At 33.2% G+C, this 22,181-nt stretch overlaps 4 protein-coding genes across 6 annotated transcripts; 2 read left to right on the top strand and 2 right to left on the bottom strand.

The window, feature by feature from the left end:
• Positions 1-212: 212 nt before the first annotated feature.
• Positions 213-1,682, bottom strand: LOC106715268 (U-scoloptoxin(01)-Cw1a). Its single transcript, XM_014508513.2, has 4 exons — positions 1,661-1,682; positions 1,018-1,181; positions 605-685; positions 213-276 (listed from the first exon to the last, which is right to left on the bottom strand). Exons 1-4 carry the CDS (start codon positions 1,671-1,673, stop codon positions 223-225), a joined length of 312 nt encoding a protein of 103 aa, XP_014363999.1. The 5' UTR covers positions 1,674-1,682; the 3' UTR covers positions 213-222.
• Positions 1,683-6,018: 4,336 nt separating this feature from the next.
• LOC106715306 (protein KTI12 homolog) lies at positions 6,019-7,588 on the top strand. The gene is made up of 4 exons (XM_014508579.2): positions 6,019-6,354; positions 6,498-6,717; positions 6,913-7,051; positions 7,304-7,588. The coding sequence occupies exons 1-4, from the start codon at positions 6,087-6,089 to the stop codon at positions 7,586-7,588; spliced, it is 912 nt and encodes a 303-aa protein (XP_014364065.2). The 5' UTR covers positions 6,019-6,086.
• Positions 7,589-8,226: 638 nt separating this feature from the next.
• LOC106715305 (carnosine N-methyltransferase) lies at positions 8,227-13,202 on the bottom strand. 3 transcript variants are annotated; one of them, XM_014508578.2, is made up of 9 exons: positions 13,143-13,200; positions 12,957-13,065; positions 11,949-12,246; positions 11,709-11,830; positions 10,865-11,015; positions 10,540-10,692; positions 9,787-9,938; positions 9,106-9,187; positions 8,227-9,026 (listed from the first exon to the last, which is right to left on the bottom strand). In XM_014508578.2, exons 2-9 carry the CDS (start codon positions 13,043-13,045, stop codon positions 8,919-8,921), a joined length of 1,155 nt encoding a protein of 384 aa, XP_014364064.2. In that variant the 5' UTR covers positions 13,046-13,065; positions 13,143-13,200; the 3' UTR covers positions 8,227-8,918. The 3 variants fall into 3 exon arrangements, with proteins under 3 accessions (XP_014364064.2, XP_014364062.2, XP_014364061.2); XM_014508576.2 differs by having other exon boundaries at positions 12,957-13,078; positions 13,143-13,177; XM_014508575.2 differs by having other exon boundaries at positions 8,228-9,026; positions 12,957-13,071; positions 13,143-13,202.
• A 324-nt stretch (positions 13,203-13,526) lies between these two features.
• Positions 13,527-20,696, top strand: LOC106715185. Its single transcript, XM_045682379.1, has 12 exons — positions 13,527-14,524; positions 14,671-14,808; positions 15,078-15,191; positions 15,425-15,628; positions 15,751-15,831; positions 16,042-16,191; positions 16,593-16,766; positions 16,974-17,122; positions 17,315-17,536; positions 18,202-18,323; positions 18,628-18,731; positions 18,947-20,696. The coding sequence occupies exons 1-12, from the start codon at positions 13,930-13,932 to the stop codon at positions 20,617-20,619; spliced, it is 3,726 nt and encodes a 1,241-aa protein (XP_045538335.1). The 5' UTR covers positions 13,527-13,929; the 3' UTR covers positions 20,620-20,696.
• Positions 20,697-22,181: the final 1,485 nt, after the last annotated feature.

The raw sequence follows: 22,181 nt of genomic DNA, 5'->3' as shown, positions 1-22,181 counted from the left end.
AAGATGTTTAAAGGAATATAAAAGTACAATAGGATACAAAAAAAAATAATGTTAAAAATAAAATACTCGGTTTTGTGATAACTTTTATTAAATTACTGAAGACAAAAGTCTCTTTATTTCGATTGAATAATTTAAGCGTTTTTTATAAATATTGCAACAAATTTTGAAAAAAAAAATTACAAAAAAAATTAAACGAACCATACATTTTTTTATTCAAATAGTTTATAAATCTTCATACGGAGATCCACAGCGGACGTTATAAAAATGATCACACACCTGAAAATATAGGCAGATATAACAATAAATTCTTAATGTATAGTCCATTTCCACGATTAAACTACCAAGAAATATTTCTCTAGTTCTCGTAAGGAATTGTCTGTACAAAACATAACACCTTCAATGCTACTTCAATCTTCACGTATTAACACGTTTTATGCCATTGAGTCTTTTGTGAGAATATGATGCCGCTAGGCGAATCAGTAGCATTGAACGTTTTGAACTGAAACTGGTGAGTTGGAGACGTTTAGGAATTAAAAATGAAAAATATGTAAGAAACTAAGTTTGATTTAAAAATTGTCCTTATATACATCTGGAATCCAATTACCTGAAATTGTTCATTAAATAATGTTCCATTGGTACACAGCTCCGTGCTTATCACACGCCGGTGCCAGCAGAAATGAAAAGCCTGAGGATCAAAGTTATAACAGAATATATTATTGTTTTTAAATACATATGTAACATAATTTAATGAAAAATATTTCTAGAAACAAATAGAGTCGACATAGATCATTAAAATATATCGAGTACTTTTATAATTTGAATGTACTTTAATTTCTTCTAAACGATTTTTTTTAGCATTTAGATGTTACCTATGAACACGGTGAAAGGATTTTCATTCTTTGCAATCCTGAAAATTACTGTTTTAGTGTAATATGATTACAAATGTTATTCCACATTATTTTGTGCTTATTTTAGATATGTATTATGTAGTAGAATATTAAAAACATAAATATTAACCTGGCAACCAGATTGAACATCTGCATAGTACCCGATAGTTCTACCAGAACAGCTGAATTGTGTGGGCGGCGGCTGAGCGAACACGGGATACAGCGGCGGGTCATGAGGTAAGTGCAGGTCGTGGTAGTAGTCGCGTAGTTGGCCAGTAGATGTCACGACCAGCGCTGCAAATAAAGTTACATCCATCATAATATGATGAAATAAACTCAGCATCATCATCATCAGGAACGAAATATATCCATAGCTGACCGTGTAGTTCATCACAAAACTACTAATTCAAGGTGACGGCATCCACGATAATTTTTGAACATAATTAAATTTACCTAAAGCCAAAAGTAAAACTTTACATATAATAAGTCTTTCGGACATGTAAATAAAGGATCAAAACACCAGCAAATCTGTATAGATTGTATGTATATTATTATATCTCAAAAAAATGATAAAATCAATTTAAAATTATATTTCAATAGATTTACTAAAGAATACTAATTCTTTAAAAACATGAATAAAAGTTCAAAACTTACAAGACAATATTTAAAAAAAGCTTTTAAAAATCAATTGATTTTCTTTTGCGTAAAAATGATTATTAAAAAAATCAAATAAAAACAAACATCTCCTAATAATATACAACAACATAACCTACCTAAAAATAACATTGCCACACACTTAATCATTTTATTATTTATACAATTTAATTAAAAATAAATAATTTATCAAAATAAATTAAATAGGAGACACGCTAGCGGGTAGCCAGCGAGCGACCCGAGCGCGAGTTATCACGATAGTAACTAGGAATTACCATCACAGTTTAGAGTGTGCAAGTAATAGTACAAGTACAGAAAAAGGCAAACATATGTTGCTTTGAAGTACATTAATTTTAAAACATAGACCACATATTATCTGCATTCCGGTCAACAGAAGTCATATTTCATTAGGGATTAATTATAATAATCTGTACAAAATTTCATTGATTTATAAATACCAGTAAACTATATGTCTCTGCTGTTAATTTTTAAAAGATGTGTTTGTTTCCGCATTCAATCAAACTTTAATACAAAAGACATCAACGCATTTCCACAATTAAGTGACATTTAAGTTTAAGTATAAACGCGTTGATGTCGTTTTCTCCAAGAAAATTTTACTACCAACAATTACTACCAAAAAAATTTTTTAAATTCGATTATCATTCATTTCCCCAACTAAATTTCGGTTAAAATAGATTCGTGATCTATTTCAGAACTTGGATGTGCCACAAAAAATAGAATCAAAGGTTTAAAGTTCAGGAACTAACAAAAGGTGAAGGATTAATTATCACGATTTCTCTGTATTTTATCACGACCTATCTATAATATGTATCATCGTTTTTTAGCGCACAATTTGTTTAACAAACATAATTTCATTCAACATGATACATTATATAACAATATAACTATACTTAGACATGCCTAATTAATAGTAAACTCAGGGTAGCAAATAATTGTTTATTCCACAGTAAAATTTCCTGATTGTATAAAATGGACGTTTAAAGGAGTCAAGTGAAAAGCAAATAGTTATATAATCTCAACAAAGACGTTGGACTTCTGTTGCATAATAGACGCAACTGCTTTGTTCCCTATGGATGTTGACGAACGAAACTCATCCTGAGTCTACAAACATTGGGTGTGTGTACAGATAAGTAAGTTCTTTCTATTAAAAAAGTCTCAATTATAGATATTAGAAAATAATGCACAATTAACTGACCTCAAAAATCATTCTAATTTCAAAACTTGACAGTTGAAGTGTAAAATTCAAAAACTTAAATTCTGGACATCGGTATTTGACCTCGATCAATCACAGGCGGTCATTGGTGTAGGCGCCACTCACTTGGGACTTAGAAAACCACAGATCTATGCTGGTGTGTGGTTCCGCACTATTTTAAATTAAGAGGATTAATTTAAAAGTTTTAATTTAAAGACATACTTGAAGGTCTTACTTGAAGTAAAGAGTTTTCCATATTCATTTGTTCATAACTAATATTGGAAATTGTGTAAATAGTTTTTCCTTTGTCATATTATTTTAACTGCCATATTACGCTTAGTTGTTAGTTGGTTGTTAATCATCACAATTTTATATTTTAACAAACAACTTTTAATAAATCTTTTAAAAACCAATACTATTTTCTAGCACATAAATAAATCATTAAGCACTAATTGGTAACTTGACAAGGCATTACCCCGTCAGCCGAGTGAAGTGTAACACCTACACATCTTGCGCCACTGCTCCGGGGAGGTCAGAATATCACATGTTCGTATTACATTATATATTACTGCAATAATATATTAAACGCAGACTAAAATCGTACAACATAATGTTAAATATTAATTTACTGCTAGTAAATATAACACATTCACAAAAAAAAATTAAATCACTAGCTGTAGCCCGTGACTCCATCCACGCGGAATTTGAAAAAAAAAAAAAAAGCTTTATAAGTAGCCTATGTGTTCTTCCATACTATGTTCCACATTTATGCCAAATTTCATGGCGAACCTTTCTAGATACCTTCAAATAAATATCCATCCATCCATTGTAGTAAGATTAGTCAGGTTAACCGCCTTGTGATTATAATTGGTCGATTTCATGTCTTTTCATCATTATAACAATTTCAAAATAATATATACACTGTATGTTTCTCATCTATGAGATTGACTTGGCCGGACGGACGAAATCCAAATGAAAAAATATTAAAAAGTCTTTCTTATTTCATCTCCTTATTCTCCTCCTCATGCATCATCTGTAATATTAAAATGAATTCGAGCAATGTCGCGCATGACAAAATAATTTCAGATACACTCAGTAAATATTTATCTAATGCCAAATCATTAAGGTTTATCCTTCAAGATACAAAAGTAAAGGGACCTTCGTCAATGTCAACTTCCCATTGTTTGGCTTTAAACGATGATTAATTACGTCGACAGTTAAAATATAAATGATACATGTGTTTGACCTACGAAAGATAAATATCGTTTAAACTATAACTGTCAATAATGAATGAAATAATTTTTGTTTTCATCCAACCAGTTGGAGACAAAATTGCTATGCTATTATCGCTATTTACAAATATTTTTAAGACCATCAGTACTAATGTGATAATCTCTGAAACTTATTTATCGATTATTAATAAAAATTATTTTAATGGAACATATTTGGTTCATCTTTACCTATAATGATTTCAGTCTTAAAGCTATTGTTTATTAATGTACGCAGTAACCTTAAAGTGATACCGTACTACTGTTTCTAAAAAAGGAGATTGCGAGAAATACCTTTAGAATTCCCTTCTCTACTTCCGATACGTGAAGTTTATTAGTTGAAAGATTTTATGTTGTTGTAAGCTTACGTTGCGAATATGTTTAGCTTCTAACTCTAATCAATAATCAAGTAATTTTTATTTTTATATAAAATTTTATTTACGTTCAGGCAGTCCTAATCTTATATAGATTAGAAATTGGTCTGGCAAAAAACTCAAAAAACATACTGAAGCCAAATCTATGTAACCACGGCCCCCATTTATCAAACTGATCTAATTGCTATCAAACGATTAAACAGCGTGGGCTAAACCTGCAATAAAAACGATATACAATATATTATCCGCTTATCTCTAGGATAGAAGTATACAAAAATCGAGAGCAAGCGATCGATCAAATGGCAACGTAACCTCCATCAGACACTTCAATGTCAGAGCTATATCGTATTTCGCTAACAACCAGAGGACCTAGGATGGAACTAGGTATATATGTAGTGAGAGCATCAAATTACAAACCTACCTACCACACACCCCATGCTCTAAACTCTAAAACCTACATCAAAAAATATTGTCTTTCTATTCTTTATTTGTTGTGCCTAGTTAATTATTTTGTCTAGGACCCTACGATTTTCTAATGAATGTATACCACCCAATCCTAGACGTTAATGTTTATGTTAGATTATTAAAGTAATTCCCACGCAATAGCATTATATGATGCAAAAATATTTGCATCATTGGAAAATCGAACCAAAACCTCAAAACGACTACGACGCGACGCTATGAAGCCATTAAGAATTGTATCGTTTTATTAAGAGTTGTATATTTCAGGTTTCAGGTGATAAAAATCACATAAAAAATCTAAGATATTGAACCTAACAAGCGTCGTGTCAAATGTTAATTAAACCGAAACGAGATATGTGCTAAGGAGGTCATTTCCAACAGGCTGTCAGTGGTTCGCTTAAGTGCACAAAAAGTGACATACCAAGAATGAATAAACTAGAACATACTTCCACTTAAGACATGCGACCTTAAGGTCACGGCAAATGAAAGAATTAGTAGAAAATTATAACAATTAAGACATAATTGACTTTGAAGTCGTTAATTAGAAGTTAATTTGTGCTCTGTTAGTCAAAGTCGATTAAATTTCGCTGTCGTTTCAAAAACCAACGAACTTTAATACGACCGTGGCTTTATACAATTCAGTGAATTAATGTTTACTGTAAATAATTTATATTACAATGGTGTTAAGCAATATATTTTTGTATAAGGAACTAGCTTTTACCCGCGACTCCGTCCGCGCGGCATAAAAAATAGAAAACGGGGTAAAAATTATCCTATGTCCGTTTCCTGGTTCTAAGCTACCTGCCCACCAATTTTCAGTCAAATCGATTCAGCCGTTCTTGAGTTATAAATAGTGTAACTAACACGACTTTCTTTTATATATATAGATAGATAGATAAAGATAAGCATCTTTAGTGCCACCTTATAATAATTTAAAAATGTATAAAATGTTGGTAATGTGTAATTGATACATCGATAAGATCAAAAGAAGTTTCTAATTTTTTTTATACGTGAGGTATAATAAAAATATTGAGAATATTCCTCAGTGCGTTTTCTGCATACACCCAAACCTAAACTGTCACTGTCACCTAGTAATATGTTAAAATAACATGACAATATTGACATTTCACTACATAATTGTAACATAATTCTTAATCTGAGATAATTGTAAATGTCCACTTTAATTTAAGGTTATTTCGCTTATAAAAAATGTAAATAAGACCTCAAAATGCCATTAATTATAATATGTGGAACACCAGTAAGTGGTAAGACAAATAGAGCAAATGAACTCAAAGAGTTTTTCGAGAAAAAACATGGGAAACGTGTTGAGATTATATCCGAAGAAGAAGCAATAATAGTTTTAGGATATGATAAAAACTCCACGTACCTGGATTCACAGAAAGAAAAAAGAGTTAGAGGACACCTAAAGTCAGAGGTTATTAGACTAATAGGCAAAGACAGTGTTGTCATTTTGGATGGAAGCAATTATATCAAAGGTTAAGCAAAATTTTTCACTTTTAATTAATAAATTATACTCTACAACCAATGGCTATTGACACAATAAAACAAACAAAAGTCATTAACATTAATGCTGAAAATATATTAATCTTATTATTACTTATGTATATATTTATTTAAGGTTATCGCTATGAACTATATTGTGCATCAAAGGTATGTAAATCAACGCAATGCACAATTTATACAATACGTAATCATGATGAAGCGTGGGAAGATAATAAAAAATTGCTAAATAATGCTAATATAAATGAAAACATAGATGTACCAGAAAATAACAGTCCATTAAACAAGCAACCGGTAGCATATACTGAAGAAGTATTCAATGCATTGACTAAATTTAGGTGAGTTTAACTATATTTTTTATTTATAATAGCAATAATATTTTTCCTGCTTTCAACATAAATTTGGATGCATTTTAATAGAATATTGATACCTCCTTTGTAACTTTGCAAACTTCAGTCTCACATTTGAAATGTGTTTGTTTGAAATTTTATAAGCAAAAAATTAAGATCTTAAATGTAAATTTATTCTTTCAGATTTGAAGAACCAAACTCAAACCACAGATGGGACAGTCCATTGTTTACTGTACAGCCCAGTGACAATCTTGATTTAGATGCTATTTATAGTGTTCTATTTGAGAAGAAGCCACCTCCGCCAAATATGAGCACACAAAATGTAACTTTAATCACTATTTGCCTTAATGAAAATAGGCTTATTAAGTTGACATGATACATTTTGTTTAGTAATCAGGGTTCAGTTAATGTATTAACACATTCAATGCCACAAAGATTTTTACACATTAACTACATGTGGGTAATGGCACTTAATGTGTTAATAGTTTATCTTCTATCTGCTCCTTTACCATGCTAATTTTTTTTTTACTATAACCTAATTTTTTTTTTATACTTACCAAATATTCCCTTACAGCCACCACTCAGTTCAACAAACTTTCTCTATGAATTGGACAAAGTGACTCAATCAATATCAAAACAGATTTTAGATGCTAAACAACTGAATATGGATGAGGTCAGATTCCCCGACTATCCGGGCTGCTCATTAGAAGCTGGATTTATCCAAAATATTAATCCTCAAAAACTACTAAGATTAAGAAGGCAATTCTTAACATACGCCAAGATGAATCATTCAAATGAAGAGATAAATAAAATTGGAAGATATTTTATACAATATTTAAATAAAACACTTACAGATTAATATCTTATTTATTTAATAAACTGTATACAACTGTAGCTTAAACATATCGACCAATTTTGACAAGTTATTTATAAGGATAGTCAGTCAGTTTATATTTTTTCATAATTTTGCTTGGCTTTCTTGCAATCATATGCAGATTAAGGTAAATATAAATATGTTATGTTTCACTGTCACGCAAATTATACGCCAATTATGACATTTCGAAAACCATAGACTATATTTACCAGTTTTTAATGTGTTATATTAACAGACAAATTAAGGACAGCTATTACAATTGACGCCCATATGTATATTTGTATTCCCAACCTTAATCTACAATGAAGGTGGTGTATTATGATAACCAAGAATTGACTACTTTTAAATGAGTTATTTTTATATGAATCTATAGTTTTATTTATCATAGGCCAGGCCGCAGACTAAACGGAAACTAATCACAGATTTGAGATCTTTATCTTAGAGGTAAAGAAACATTGTCAAGGGCCGACCTAGAAAACTCCAGGCTAACACATTTATATCATCTTACAAACAATGAAATATAAACAAGAATGTTTAACATATTTTCAATATCAATGAAATTTATTTTAGCAATGATTACATAATAACATTAAAAACAAATATCTGAATTTATCAGAACCACATGATGAAAAAAATCTGTTGTCATAGAACTAAAACACCGAGCACGTGATTGGCTATGCACACGTCACGTGGTTTCCGACAATCGTGATTGGCTGATTATTTGATTGTTACAGAACTTTTGACCAATACGCGAAATGCAAAGATAAGCAAACATGCGGGTTGCTTATTCACTTGAAACTAGTTTCCATTCTCAATGTGGGTACTTTAATTTTACTTATGCCTACATACAATCTTTTTGTAACTATTATCTTGTTTATAAGGAAATAAAAATTATATATAAATGTAGAAAAAAAAAATATAAAAGTTTACAGCCTAGTAATGCCCAGATAAGTGAATGGTTATTTGAAGACATCAATCTACTCACTATGTATAAATCTTTTTGATAATTAAAAAAAAATCAGTTCTGATTGGCACACATGTTACATGTTAATCATTATTGGAGCACCTGTCAATCATCAATAAAATTTTGAAACATTTAAAACAGGCATCATGTTTGAAATAACCAAAACGATTTCAGTACAACTGTTCTTACAAACCAAAATACTGCATTCATATCCCACCTGTTGATATAACATTTAAACACTTTATAGTTAACTAAAAGACTTAAATCTCAATGTAATGTGACTTGTGTCTTATGACAATAATAATAAAGAACATATTGGTATAAACACTTGCAAATACTGTTAGAGAATGTTTAAACACCGAAAGGCTTCCTGCAAACAAAGAACACAGAGTCATATTCATGCTGCATCATTGAATTCGGGTTTTGTGCGTATTTCGTCTTCACTCCCGTACGCTCTTGCTGCAAAATTAATAATGATTTTTAATAATATGAAAAAATCAAACTAGTATTCAATTTCTAAAAAATTTCTAGCACTTACCAATATCTCAAACCCTACATCTCTAATAATATCCAATAGAATATCATATGGCGGCTCTATACTATTCTCTGTTGGCATATCACTGAAATTAAAAAAAAACAATTATAAATATACAATACACCAAAGAGATTTGAAAGGAAATTTTATCTAATACTAGCTTTTACCCGCGACTCTGTCCGCGCGGAATAAAAAATAGAAAACGGGGTAAAAATTATCCTATGTCCTTTTCCTGGTTCTAAGCTACCTGCCCACCAATTTTCAGTCAAATCGATTCAGCCGTTCTTGAGTTATAAATAGTGTAACTAACACGACTTTCTTTTATATATATAGATATAAAATTCTCGTGTCACAGTTTTCGTTGCCATACTCCTCCGAAACAGCTTGACCGATTTTGATGCAATTTTGTGAGCATATTCAGTAGGTCTGGGAATCGGCCAACATCTATTTTTCATTTTTTTTTTAACTGCGCGCGGACGGAGTCGCGGGCGACAGCTAGTAATCCATAAAAATATTTTAATAGTCAGTCATATACAGTCTAACAACACTTAACAGTGGTAATAATTGTGGATTATTATTTGTTCTATTGACATGTTGAATGTTTTTCAATTGCGCTGATTTAATTCACTAAACAAAAAAGAAATTCACTATTTAGTTCCATAGATAGATGTTTAATTTTCTTACCTGTAATGATAGAGTAGAGGTCCTAGGTTGATCCAGTAACCTCCCGGCATCAAGATAGTGTATATCCGTTCAATAAACTCTATAACATTGGGCGCACAATCTATGAAGAAGCATGACGCCACGCAGTTCCATTCATTCGCTTCTTTATACACCTATAGAAACAATTAAAAGAAATCAAAACTAGAAATAAAATGTGGAAATGACAATTGATTTAGAAAATACCTTGTCTTAGGTTTTTTTTTATATCATAAGGTGACAAACGAGCAAGTGGTCACTTGTGACCGCCTAAACAGCGAAGCGAGCGACCGCTGCCTTTAGACATCCGCAATTACAGACGCGTTGCCTTTCTTTAATCGACAGAGGAGGGGACGCGCAGCAAGATATATGCTCTTCCTATGCGTCCCCTCCTCCGTCAAATCCATTTCTGCTTCCCATCCTTTCCTTATAAGAAATGGGTGGGAAGGGAACATGGAATAAATTAGACTTCCGGCACCACACTCGTCAGACGAAACGCGGAATTGCTTCCACTTCACGCCTGGTACTTAGTAGAGAATTTGCAGGATGTTAGAGAAAACAAGAATATGATGAAAAGCAAAAAGATGTTTTTATTTGTTATGAAACACTTCTATTCAATAAAATGATTGAACGTCTTAAAATGATTGAACGTCTTAAAATGATTGAACGTCTTAAAATGATTGAACGTCTTAAAATGATTGAACGTCATAAAATAATTGAACGTCTTAAAATGAATACCTTAAGAAAATCTCCTGCGGTCATTGAGAAATTATACTTTGGTCTGTCCATGGACGGCTTTACGTCGGGGAACATGGCGGCACGAAGTTGATGATCGCATGTTAGATTGTTCACGTATTGATGTAACCACGGATAGACAGTATGCATATTCACCTGTAAGGATTAAAGACATAACATTTTGGTTTATCATTTAACCACTAGTTTTAAAGGTTAATTACATAAAAATTAACATGTTTCTTAAAAAATCTTATCTCCAATACATTATTACTTTATTTATCCAAAGTTACGATTGCATTCAACAAATAAAACATAATAATAAACTTACATCTGAACACCTGTTGATTACAAAGTTACTTGCAAACAGCATAAACAGTGAAAACTCATTCCCTTGGCATGTGTAGCCCCTGTTGGCAACCTCCCATGCTAACCGCCCAAGTCCCGCTCCAGGAACCAACACTTTTATCCGTGATCTATCACTGCAATATACATCCGTCCATGTTAACTACATATGTACAAAACCACAGTGTCGTCTTTATCATTGTCTTTGAAAAAACAGAGATAACAATACGTACAAAGTTAGTTTGAGTAGTGGGAATAGTAATATAACTGCGGGAAAAGCAAAAGGCATCTTACAAGTTGCAATATTAATATATGCATTTAAATTTGAATGTTCCAGAACAAAGTAAACAACACCTACTTAATCAATAATTCATAATAATTTCTTGATTTACATCAACCATTTGACGACAGGTATTTTCATAGGATGAACTCATATGATATACTTGCCATATATTGGCATTGCCAGACTTTTTCCATTCATCATCTACATGGCCTTATCCCACTCATGTGGGGTCAGTGCTTTATAAACCAAGTCAAGTCAACCAAGTTTTTTTAGTAGTAGTAGCTTGTAGGGTAAGAATATCATAAATTAAATGTAAAATAAACGAAATAATTATAGCTAAATAATTCAATTTTTCCTCTAAAAATACACCACCAATAAAAATGAGTAGTAAAACATTGTAAATAGAACAAATCTTTAACCTCTTGTCGCTAGATAATTAATTAGTGGTCATCATAGATACTTCAGTGGTACTGTCATTCTTTACCACCTCTATATTCTTGATAATTGTCTTCTATAGTTTTACCATTCATTATCCTTTAAATCTTACCTGAACTCCTCGAGTGGGTATCGGACATCAAGTTCATTCAATATGGGCCCATAACATTGTTTACGTTCAGCTGCACCCATTTCACTCCAATCCCTCACTATATTTTTTAACACCGATTGTACCTAAGAAATTGAAAGATAAATTCACCCACCAATAAATATAAATTCTAGTCAAATTGACATAATAGTAAGGTAGCTTACCATTAATTTTTTAAATTATATTTGGCTCAGAGCAACTTACCTTTTCAACATCATGTTGCATTTTATGTTGCTTATGTGATGTTATCTCGCAGTTATTGTAATTGCAACCAAAACTCTCCGTGCCATTCGTACCAGATATATCAGTATTGCTGTGATCCACATTCTCAAACATGGTGTCCACATCTTTTATAATTAAATGAACAATACTATTGTTCACGTCTAAGCATTTTCTAAACTTAGAGAGATAAGCTCGGTACTTTTCTAAGCGCCTTTGATGACTTTGAGGAAGCTTGGATATAATGTTTTCCGATTTATGGATCCTTTCAATACCGCATAACCTTTAAATAATAACATAAAAATTTATTTCTTTACAAAAAATTCTAACTATCTATGAATAGAAATATTTTTTTTAGTTTCAATTTGATACTTGATTTTATGGTAAGTATTTAAGAGTTTTAAAAATGTTATGACACAAGATTAATGATATAAATTATATATTATCAGGTGAATCATACTGATTACTTTTAACAAGTAGAGATAAAGAAGATATTGTTGTTGCTACCCAGTCTACCAAAATTCAATATTAAACAATGGTATGCAATATACATCATAGTAATATTTTTGATAAATTCCTCAGTAAAAATTGGTTTCACATAGAAAATTTAAGTCTACCTTGCATTGTGATAGGGATAACAATAGTTACCTATTTTTTTCACTAAAAAATTAATTATTTTTTTTATGAACTGCTCTTTGTTCAGTAAGGTAAACAGATTATCTTGAAGAATGTTATCATCAAACTAAGTAAAATGTACCAAAACTTCAAAGACATTAGGGTCATAGTTACACGCTTACACCGGACATAAACAAAACTGATTATTGTATCTAAATAGGTTAATTGCATAGACCAAATCTAACACAACAAAGAATAGTTGCTAGGGAAAATTTTCTTTGTTACGAAACAAAAAGTTCTAAATCTGAATGAAAAGTAGTTTGTAGTTTAAGTTTGTTAATTACGTTTCTGATATACGTAAATAGCATAGAAACTTACTTATAATATTTAAAAGCGGTGACCACGGCTTTGAAATGCTCACGCTCTTTAGCTTCATCAATTTCATCGTTTGCCGACAGTGAAGACATATTTATGATATTATTCTTATCTGCAACTAATAACTAGCATATACTTCACAAGCCAATTCAACAACAAACAGAAAACGGGAAAATTAATTATATTTACCGAAATGGACAGTCCGCTTTTCAGATTCATCTTTTTGGTGACTTTACATTTGACAGTTTTCTTTTTTTTTTAATTTGTTAAGGCATTGGATATCGGTGTTCTTTAGCCTATACAGTTATCAGTTGTCTAAGGTTGCCTGTTCCATTAATTTAATATATTTGGGTACTAAAACTACATGAAATAACACTATTTCTATCTTGTCTTAGAAGTTAATTTTCACACTTAACTAAACTTGAATAAAAATTACCTTCAATGAGACACAAATTAACATTTTTTATAAAATTCCGTTTTTCGCGAAAAGGGTGTGTAAGTGTGTATGTGGTAGTGGCAACATTCCAACACAGTAAATATGTCGTTCGGTGATGAAATGTGTTTGTCAACATTCTATCGATCTCTTTTTTAAAATAAGTGTTTCATTTTTAAATTTCACAACTTTAAAACTTCCTTGAAACATTATACTTTGCTTACCCTTATTTATCTTGTCACTGAAAATTAAGTGTAAATAGAAAATAAAGCATTAAAAATTTTCGAAAAATAAAAATTATTCCAAAAACATTTATTCTACGCCGGTTACGCTTCAAGGTGTTGTGAAAATACGAATTGGGTGTTAAATATTCTAAATATTATATTTTGTAAAAGAAAAGGCCTCAACCTTCTGTTTGGTCGAGCTACGAAAAATCAATAAATCCTGCAGTGCGTTGCTAAGTTGCAATTACGTATCTATGCATTAGCCTAAATTCATTGTAAAATGAAACCTATGCACTATGTTTGAAGCTTTACAGAGAAAATGATGGAAGGAATGTTGACCCAAAGAGTAACACCGCTTTTAAAATGTGTCGTTTTATTTTTGTTCATTTTCACTGCGAAAGTATTAACGTCACGACCTCAAGAATCTCACGACACGAAAAACAACATACATCATATAAAAGCCTCTCACTATGTGAGGACTTTTACCAAGTACCATCACAGAAGAAGTATTCAGTGGAACAATATGCAAGATTTAGCTGACTACTGGCCTATCCAAGACCAGCCCAAGGTCATAGGTAAAAGAAGTGTAGATACAATTAGTGCAAATGATTTTGTGAGCGGTGTTGATCACGATTTAAATCAACTTGTTTCTGAGTCTGTGAGGAACAACATTGTGGGTTCATTTGAGAAAAATGCTGTCAGTTCAAATAAGGAAGATGCTGGAGTTCAAAATACGGTATCAAGCCAAGTGAAACAGTACAAAGTGAAGGCAGCTATGATTGTTACTGATGCTCCAACTACAAAAGGGCCAACAATATCATGCCTTTATAAGATTCATAATGTAGCTATGAGTGTTACACCTTCCTATGATGATGAGAAGAATGCTCAATTAGTTGTTGAAAATGAAATATTTGGTGAGTGGTAAATCAATAAACTCATTTGTAACTTATCTAGGGTAGATTCCAGATTCAAGGCTACAAGCAGGAGTTGTGTTATTGTTGCCAATGTATAAATATATAATTGTATTATATCAATGTAATAAATCATATTTGTATATTAGATACTCCTGGCACCCTGTCTGAGACAACACTGCCAAGTGGTGAAGTGGCCCAGGTAGAGCATTGCTCTGACCCTCGAGCTTTCTGCTATACACTCTGGCATCAAGACAAGGAGGGCAATATTACAGTAATGGGTCAAGGTTTGTTATAATAAAAATACAAATTGTAATATTTAATAATACTTAAATTATTAGGTGATTAGGCAATAGTCACACTTATTTTTGTACTTCTTTGCATAGATGTGCAATTTGCAGTACAATATTTTGCTTCACTGTAGGTATGTTGAGTAAATGTACATACAAAATTTGAAAAACACATTAGGGCATGGCAACAAATGAACCAAGGATCAGTTGAGTGCTTAAGCCCTGAGCCACTAACATTGATAATTTACATTAATTAATTTTGACAGGTTGTTGGCGTTCTTCTCAAACAGAGGGCTGTGACAAATGTACTAGAGTGACAGCCCGTCTGCCGGGCAGCAAATTCTGTTGTTGTACTAAAAACTATTGTAATGCTGATTTCCGTAAGTTTCTTTCCACCACTTTCGACTTTTTACTTTATTTTCCATTTTTTACTGTTAAAAAAAGCACCAATTGAAGAATGGCATACATTTTTTTTATTGAATAAATAAGAGATTTAGGTTAAGAATATTTTCAGGTACACTCCTTAACTCCTTAACAAATGTACCCTAGAAAAAATTATTTTTTTATTAATTTATGTCATTATTGTAAATCTAATCTGTGAATTTGTACACAGTTTCCCTAAAAGAAGAAATGGTAACTGTTAAAGCGGAGTCCACAATGAGCAGTTCCTCGCAACAACCAAAGTATCCAAGTATTGTTGCTTCAGGCATCTTAGCTCTAGTTTCGGTGCTGGTAATAGCCATAATGTGTAGGAACATATACTGCAGAAAGACACTTGTGAAGGATGATTTAAGTGACGCTACCGATGTTGAGAAAGGTAAAGAAATATGGTCTACTAAAAATTTCTTTTCAAATAGATGACGATCATGATTATTCGGTGACTTTTTGATTTGTGTATAAGTTGAACTATATTTATATATAAATGTTAACTGTCTCCAGGTGATGTCATGGGAAGTGGTCCAGATGCATTAGCAACGGGTTTGCTATGTGTGGATAACCTTAATCTTATTGAACATATAGGTGAGGAAAAATTAACTTATTCGTTTTTTTTTTGTCAATTATTTTTATTTGTATGTGTGTGTATTAATTCCTAACCATCTGTAATCTAAATGATTGAACTGATTTTGACATGTGAAGTGTCATTCTATCGAGACACATGGCCAGTTGGAGTTTTTTTTATTTGCCACCAGTTTTTTTTTATGAGTTTTGAAATTAAATGTATTTGTATAGGTCAGGGTAAGTTTGGGTCTGTGTGGCGCGGAACGTTAGGCTCAACGCCGGTTGCTGTCAAACTTTACAGCAACGCTTCCGCCTGGCACAAAGAGGCGACAATATATGGCATGCCCCATCTTGCACACCCTAATCTACTGCGATACTATGGTAAGTTTTTTTTTTTTTTTTTGATTAATAATATTTGATCATCGAATTTTCAATGCCTTTCCTGTTTTTTAAAGTCTATGTCTCGTAAGAAGTTAAGATTAGAGGGTGGCGAAACTGATGGTTTACAAACTGTGTAGAATTTTTGACGAACCACATGCTGTATGCTTTTTAAAAGAACGTTAAAACATCTTTCGTTAAAAAATTATGTTTGTGTATTTCATGAATTTTATTGGATAGGGATTTCAAATAAATAAAATAACATAAGACTAAGAGAAAATAGAATAAAGACAGACTGTAAAAATTAAGCAAATAACATTTTTTTTTAACATTTACCCCGATACCACTTGGGTGCGATAAGGCCAGGGTGATTATGAAGAAATGAATTATGAATACATTTGTAGGCAGCGAGACCAGGTCCACGATGATGGAGGGTGTGGGTCGCGAGCACCTCGTTGTACTAGAGTTGTGCTCGAGTACATTGCGCGCGCGGCTCGAGCGAGCGCCTCTCACTTGGTTGGAGTTCGCAACGCTTGCGCACGGCCTCGCCGCCGCACTCGCACATCTACATACCGCCAGTAAGACAGACATGTTCTATATATATTCGTCAATACTTCTTTTTTTTAATACTAACTTTTCCTTCCATTGCTTCTACATTTATGTGGCAATGATTTGATTTCTATAAATTTTGATACTTTGTCGGTTCAACTAGCGATTACGTTATTCAAACGCTACATTGTCTTTACGGGCTCTTGTCTAGGATATATAGTGTTTATTGTATACAGGCGGTAGCAAGCCTTGCGTGGTGCATCGCGACGTGAACAGCAACAATGTGCTGGTGTCTGTGGACGGACGCGCAAGACTCGCCGACCTCGGCCTCGCGCAGCCACTGCCCCCGCGCCGCGACCGCGCTCCTCCCACCACTATCACTGAGGTACGCCCCTCCCCCACCTATGCTACACCCACATAATTACATACACAACAAAAGAATATTGAACTAACTGCCACAAATAGTTGTTAATTGAACACTAAGGTTTCATATAAAAAATAAATCTATATCAAGAATTACTGCATTCTTACTTCATAACAATCTTGTTTTTGTAATATTGTTTAATTATATTAACAGGCAGGAACTCTCCGCTACTTATCGCCTGAAGCATTAGAAGGCGCGTTGGATCTGAGCGGTGCGCGTGCGGCTCTGTGCGCGGTGGATGTGTTCGCGCTGGCGCTGGTGCTGTGGGAGATGCTGTGGCGGTGCGCAGGCGCACACCCCGCCCGCGCCCCGCCCTACGCCCCGCCCTACCATCACCTCGGCCTGCCCCCTCAACCTACGCTTGCACAGATGCAGGTAATTTCACTTCTATTGAGAATTACATATGAAATTATTAGTTTGTGTTTTACGTGTGTTTAGAAAACATTCATTGGATAAAATATTTGAATTTTAATAAAGTTCTATCATTTTTTTTTTGTTAAAGCTTGAAAACTATTTGCAAACGTACATTTTCTATTATATTACAGTAGATATCGTTGTTCTGTTCTAGTATTGTTATTTTTTATTATCGTAGTGTAATGGCGAAAGAAAAGCTTCTAACAATAGATATAAGTTTTTAATATGATGTGTAATGAAGTCTATGTTTAATTTAAACATATATTGACTATTAGAATGCTAACTATTAACGACATAAGATGTCGTAGTTAATTATTGAAAGCGTCGGTGGCTCAGGGGTTAAGCACTTGACTTGCAATCTCCTGGTCCTGGGTTCGAATCCTATCATGTACCAATGTGTTTTTCGATGTACATATTTATCCGACGTTCTTACGGTGAAGGAAAACATCGTGATGCTGCACATATCTGAGAAGAAATTCAATGATATGTATGAAGTCAACCCGCAGTGGGTCAGCGAGGTTGTCTATGGCCTAGTCACCCAAACTTGGGGTAGACTCCGAGCTCCTCAGTGGGAACGTATAGTGAGCTGATGATGTTGATGAATTATTGAAATATTATCTTTCCAGAGTCTAGTTTCCCGCAACAAGGCTCGTCCGCCGCTACCCAAAGGTCCAGTGCCTGAGTCGCGCGCGCTCAAGATAGCCACCGACACTTGCGATGAATGCTGGGATCATGATGCAGAGGCGAGGTAGCTTATCTAAATAAACTTTATTTCTTTTGTAATAAGATTTATTTTAACCCTAGGTAGAAAACAGCAAATAAGAAACTTAAGTATTTATGTATTCTATTTGTATGTAAAAATTTAAATGGATGAATGGATGAATATTTTTATGGCATCTCCAGAACACCTAGACGGATCTCGTTGATATTTAGCATAGATGCAGATTATAGTCTGAAAGAAGACATAGGCTAATAATTTTTTTTTTTAATTTTGCGTCAGACAGAGTCATGGGCGAAAATTTGTTAGTAAAATAAATATTTTGTCATAACAGATTAACGGCGGTGTGCGTTGAGGAACGTATGTCAGAACTGAAGATGATGTTATTGGTACAAGGTCCTGTCATACACGACAATAACTTGCACCCGCATATACAGGGTGAGTTATAAATGTGCTACATTTATTTATTTTATTGTCATGACTAAATCTTAATATTATTTAAAAAAAAAATCTCGTAAACTCAAATTTTTATGCAACTTAAAGATCTATGATGTAAGAATAACTTTTAGTTCTTATGGTTTTAGTTATTTTGTTTATGGAAACTAATTTATAACAAAAAAATTTAGGCTCAAATTTTTCACACAAAATTTTAGGAGATTCAAACATACCATCGACGCCGGAAACTGACAAGAATTCAAACTGCACGGCGGCTCACAATGGTGACGTCAGCACTCCCCTCTTGTACACGCAGCCGCACATCGGCCGCAATGCGTGCATAGAGCGCAACACGCACACGCACGAAGCGCACGCGCACGCGCACACCGCACACCTCGTACACAAGAGTCTCAAGGACATCGCCGCAGACGCGCACGTGCACGCGCCGCAAACACAAAATGTACTCGAAAACTGCCTCTCCGTAGCCAGAGTTAGCAGAAACACAATGTTAGCACAAGAAAACTCGGACAGGTTCAACGAAATACGATCCTATCAAAGACCACTGGAGTACGTACCCAATGACGTCAGCTCCCATGATGTAGATCGAAGACCGAAACAAACGAATCTCCTCCAAGATTTGAAAACAGAAAAACCGAGATGGGGTATACGAAAGTTCTTCGAACGGAAACTAGGCAGAGTCGCAAAACCTCTAGAAACTGAAGTGAAATTAATCGCCGAAGGATCTGCCAATAGTTCGTTACAAAATGGTAGAACAAAAACTTCTCTAATAGATAAACCGAACAATATTACATTCGATAGACCTACGAATTTAATTTTAAATCAGAGCGGGTCATACAATTTTGAAGGACCTTGCACTCTATCCCCTCCAAATCGAACTTTATCGCCCACGATGATGATGGAATCGGAGAATCGAGATAGAGTCTTCAAGGAATTACCTTCGAGGGACGAAAAAGAATCGAGGAATCAAATATTTGCCGTCATAGTTCCCAAAGCGAAACCGGCCGATGTCGGAAATATGAGCAAAACGTCGCGAGGGAGCTCCGAGAGTTTGAACAAAAATTCAATTCGTACTTCAATGTCCTCGCAGAGTAATTTCAAAGCAGGCAATTCGGAATCCGAGGATTCTACGGCGAAGAAGAGACTCAGCTGCGATAACAGAATCATATCTAACTCGTCAAATAGCGGACGATCTTCTAGAGCGAGTATTAATCTAGAACTTCAGTACATCGATACTAATCATACGGAACAAAACGATAGTCCTTTCGATATACATTCTGATTGTTCGAGCAGCGAGGACGAGAATCTCATGTTGTTATCCGAAAACGGCGGCTCAAAAATCACAATGCAGACGATTCCGAAAATCGAGAACGACAAGAAACGTCAACAGAACGAAGTTCTCAAAGAGACCGGTCAAACGAAAACCGATTACGGATTTAACAAATATGCCAACAAGTATGCGAACTTCGATAACGAATTCAGCGATCCGAATGACAAGGAGAACGCTGTTAATGGATACAGCGGGGATAATCCTGTATATTTAGCCGCTTTGAATGGAGAAATCGATACTACGGATTTTAAATATCTCACACCACCAACTGATAATGGTGAAAGTAGCCCAAAATCACCGAAACCGTCTTTAAAATCTTTATCTATAAAACGACAACATTCCTTAGAACACGTCAGTGAAATATTCTCGTCATCGGGAAGTGTGAATTTACAAAACCCCGCGGGTCGTGTGAAGACGCCCGGGGACTTGCCGGTGGCGGTGCGGCGCGCGAGGCGAGACAGAGCGCTGCAGAAAGGCCGCGCGAGTGAGTGCAACAGACTGAGTCTATACGATGACAGAATGATGTTCGGCAATAGCTTGTAACTTTCCTCTATTTTTAACTTATAATTATTGTTAATGTGATAATTTTATGTCTGTATTTGTCCTTTTTCTATCGCTATATGTTCTGCGATTTAAATATTTCTTTGTATTCTTTGTGTAATTGTCTATTATAACGTATAGGTAACAATTTTTAATAACTGCCGTTTGTGCAGTGAATAAGTTATGTTGTTATATTTTTTTCACTTAATTTATTTCTGTTTGTTAATCTCATTTTTAAAGTATTACAAAACAAATAATTATTACGTAAATAATTCGAATCATATATTTTTTCAATCTCTGAAAAAAAAAAACGTCGATTTTCAATAAAATATTAATGTCAAAAAGATCAGAACATTTATGCTATGCGTCTTATTAGGCAAATTTTAACATATGAATCTTATTTAATTGACTAAAATATTCAATCTAAAATATTGTTGATAACACAAAACATATTAAAATTAAACTAAAATTCTTAAGCACAAATTCATAATCATTTAAAAATTATCCTTGCTGATGACATTCACACTATATCTTATTACGTTTTGCCCATTGTATTCATACTCTCATTACAGGATGTTCTAAAACTCAACATGGAACGGGCAAGGGAGGGAAAAAATTATTTGTTAAATTTAAAATTAACAAAAAATTTACTTTAAAATTTAACAGGAAAAACAGATGAATTATCATGTTTTTTTTTCTTTTATATAATACTGCCCCTTTGACGTTGAATTTTAAAACACTCTGTATGCTTTTTCTGCTGTTAAGTAACTACTGGATTGATATTAATCGCAGAACTGTTTGATTATTGTGTTACATTGCATTTACAGTACTAGTAGATTAGACACATATTACAATAGAAAATTGATGTCGACAAAAGCAAAATTTAATGCAATATATGTTTCAAATTCTGTTTTCTATGGGATCTTTATACAGCGTTACTTTCCCTTAAGTGTACTTTAGACCGGATTTTTTTTATTCGATATTTCTCGAACAATTTTAAGATTTACCTCTAACTGAAAAAAATGGTTTATCCATACATTTTGATTTGATATTTTTTACAAAGTTTATGCTGTGATTTGGTATAAACTATATTTTTTCGTCCTGAAAATTATTAATTATCAAAACAGCTCTTGAAATAAATAGTACTAATTGTTACCTCACGTATAATTATGTATTATGAGATAAACGGAATGTAATAGGCCGCTTTTGAATTGGCACATCGGGCAGTAGTTACTCTTGTTTCCCACGTGCCAAATCAAATGTTGGCTACTATAGTTATTTTAGTATTTTTAATTTTATTCCCATTACGAGCTAAATAGATAAAAAACTGTAAAGTGGTTGAAATAGTAAAGTATCTTTTAGCATAGAAGACCATACGTAGTATTTGATAAGCATATATTAACATAGTTATTGTTTTTTTTTTGGCACAAATTTTTTGATTTTGTTACATTTTTTTTAATTAACATTTGTTTTTTATCACAAGTACAAAAGCTTGTTGTATATTAATTTTATTGTTAATTAACGATATTAAATTGTGATTTTATTTTGTAAAAATAGTTAAGTTC

This window comes from Papilio machaon, chromosome 19, assembly GCF_912999745.1.
Source record: "Papilio machaon chromosome 19, ilPapMach1.1, whole genome shotgun sequence".
Lineage (NCBI taxonomy): Eukaryota > Metazoa > Arthropoda > Insecta > Lepidoptera > Papilionidae > Papilio > Papilio machaon.
The sequence above is the reverse complement of the archived record's forward strand: the minus strand, read 5'-3'. Positions and strand labels throughout refer to the sequence as shown.

Excerpts from the sequence above, each read along its gene's own strand:
- LOC106715306 (XM_014508579.2), top strand. The coding sequence starts at position 6,087 with ATGCCATTAATTATAATATGTGGAACACCAGTAAGTGGTAAGACAAAT. Across the intron at positions 6,355-6,497 it reads TGGAAGCAATTATATCAAAG|GTTATCGCTATGAACTATAT; the intron begins GTTAAGCAAAAT and ends TATTTATTTAAG. Across the intron at positions 7,052-7,303 it reads CAAATATGAGCACACAAAAT|CCACCACTCAGTTCAACAAA; the intron begins GTAACTTTAATC and ends ATTCCCTTACAG.
- LOC106715305 (XM_014508576.2), bottom strand. The coding sequence starts at position 13,172 with ATGAATCTGAAAAGCGGACTGTCCATTTCG. Across the intron at positions 12,247-12,956 it reads ACCGCTTTTAAATATTATAA|GTTATGCGGTATTGAAAGGA; the intron begins GTAAGTTTCTAT and ends TATTATTTAAAG. Across the intron at positions 10,693-10,864 it reads TAATCAACAGGTGTTCAGAT|GTGAATATGCATACTGTCTA; the intron begins GTAAGTTTATTA and ends TAATCCTTACAG.
- LOC106715268 (XM_014508513.2), bottom strand. Across the intron at positions 686-1,017 it reads ATGTTCAATCTGGTTGCCAG|GCTTTTCATTTCTGCTGGCA; the intron begins GTTAATATTTAT and ends TTTGATCCTCAG. Across the intron at positions 277-604 it reads TATTTAATGAACAATTTCAG|GTGTGTGATCATTTTTATAA; the intron begins GTAATTGGATTC and ends CTATATTTTCAG.
- LOC106715185 (XM_045682379.1), top strand. The coding sequence starts at position 13,930 with ATGATGGAAGGAATGTTGACCCAAAGAGTAACACCGCTTTTAAAATGT. Across the intron at positions 15,629-15,750 it reads CGCTACCGATGTTGAGAAAG|GTGATGTCATGGGAAGTGGT; the intron begins GTAAAGAAATAT and ends AACTGTCTCCAG. Across the intron at positions 15,832-16,041 it reads TAATCTTATTGAACATATAG|GTCAGGGTAAGTTTGGGTCT; the intron begins GTGAGGAAAAAT and ends GTATTTGTATAG.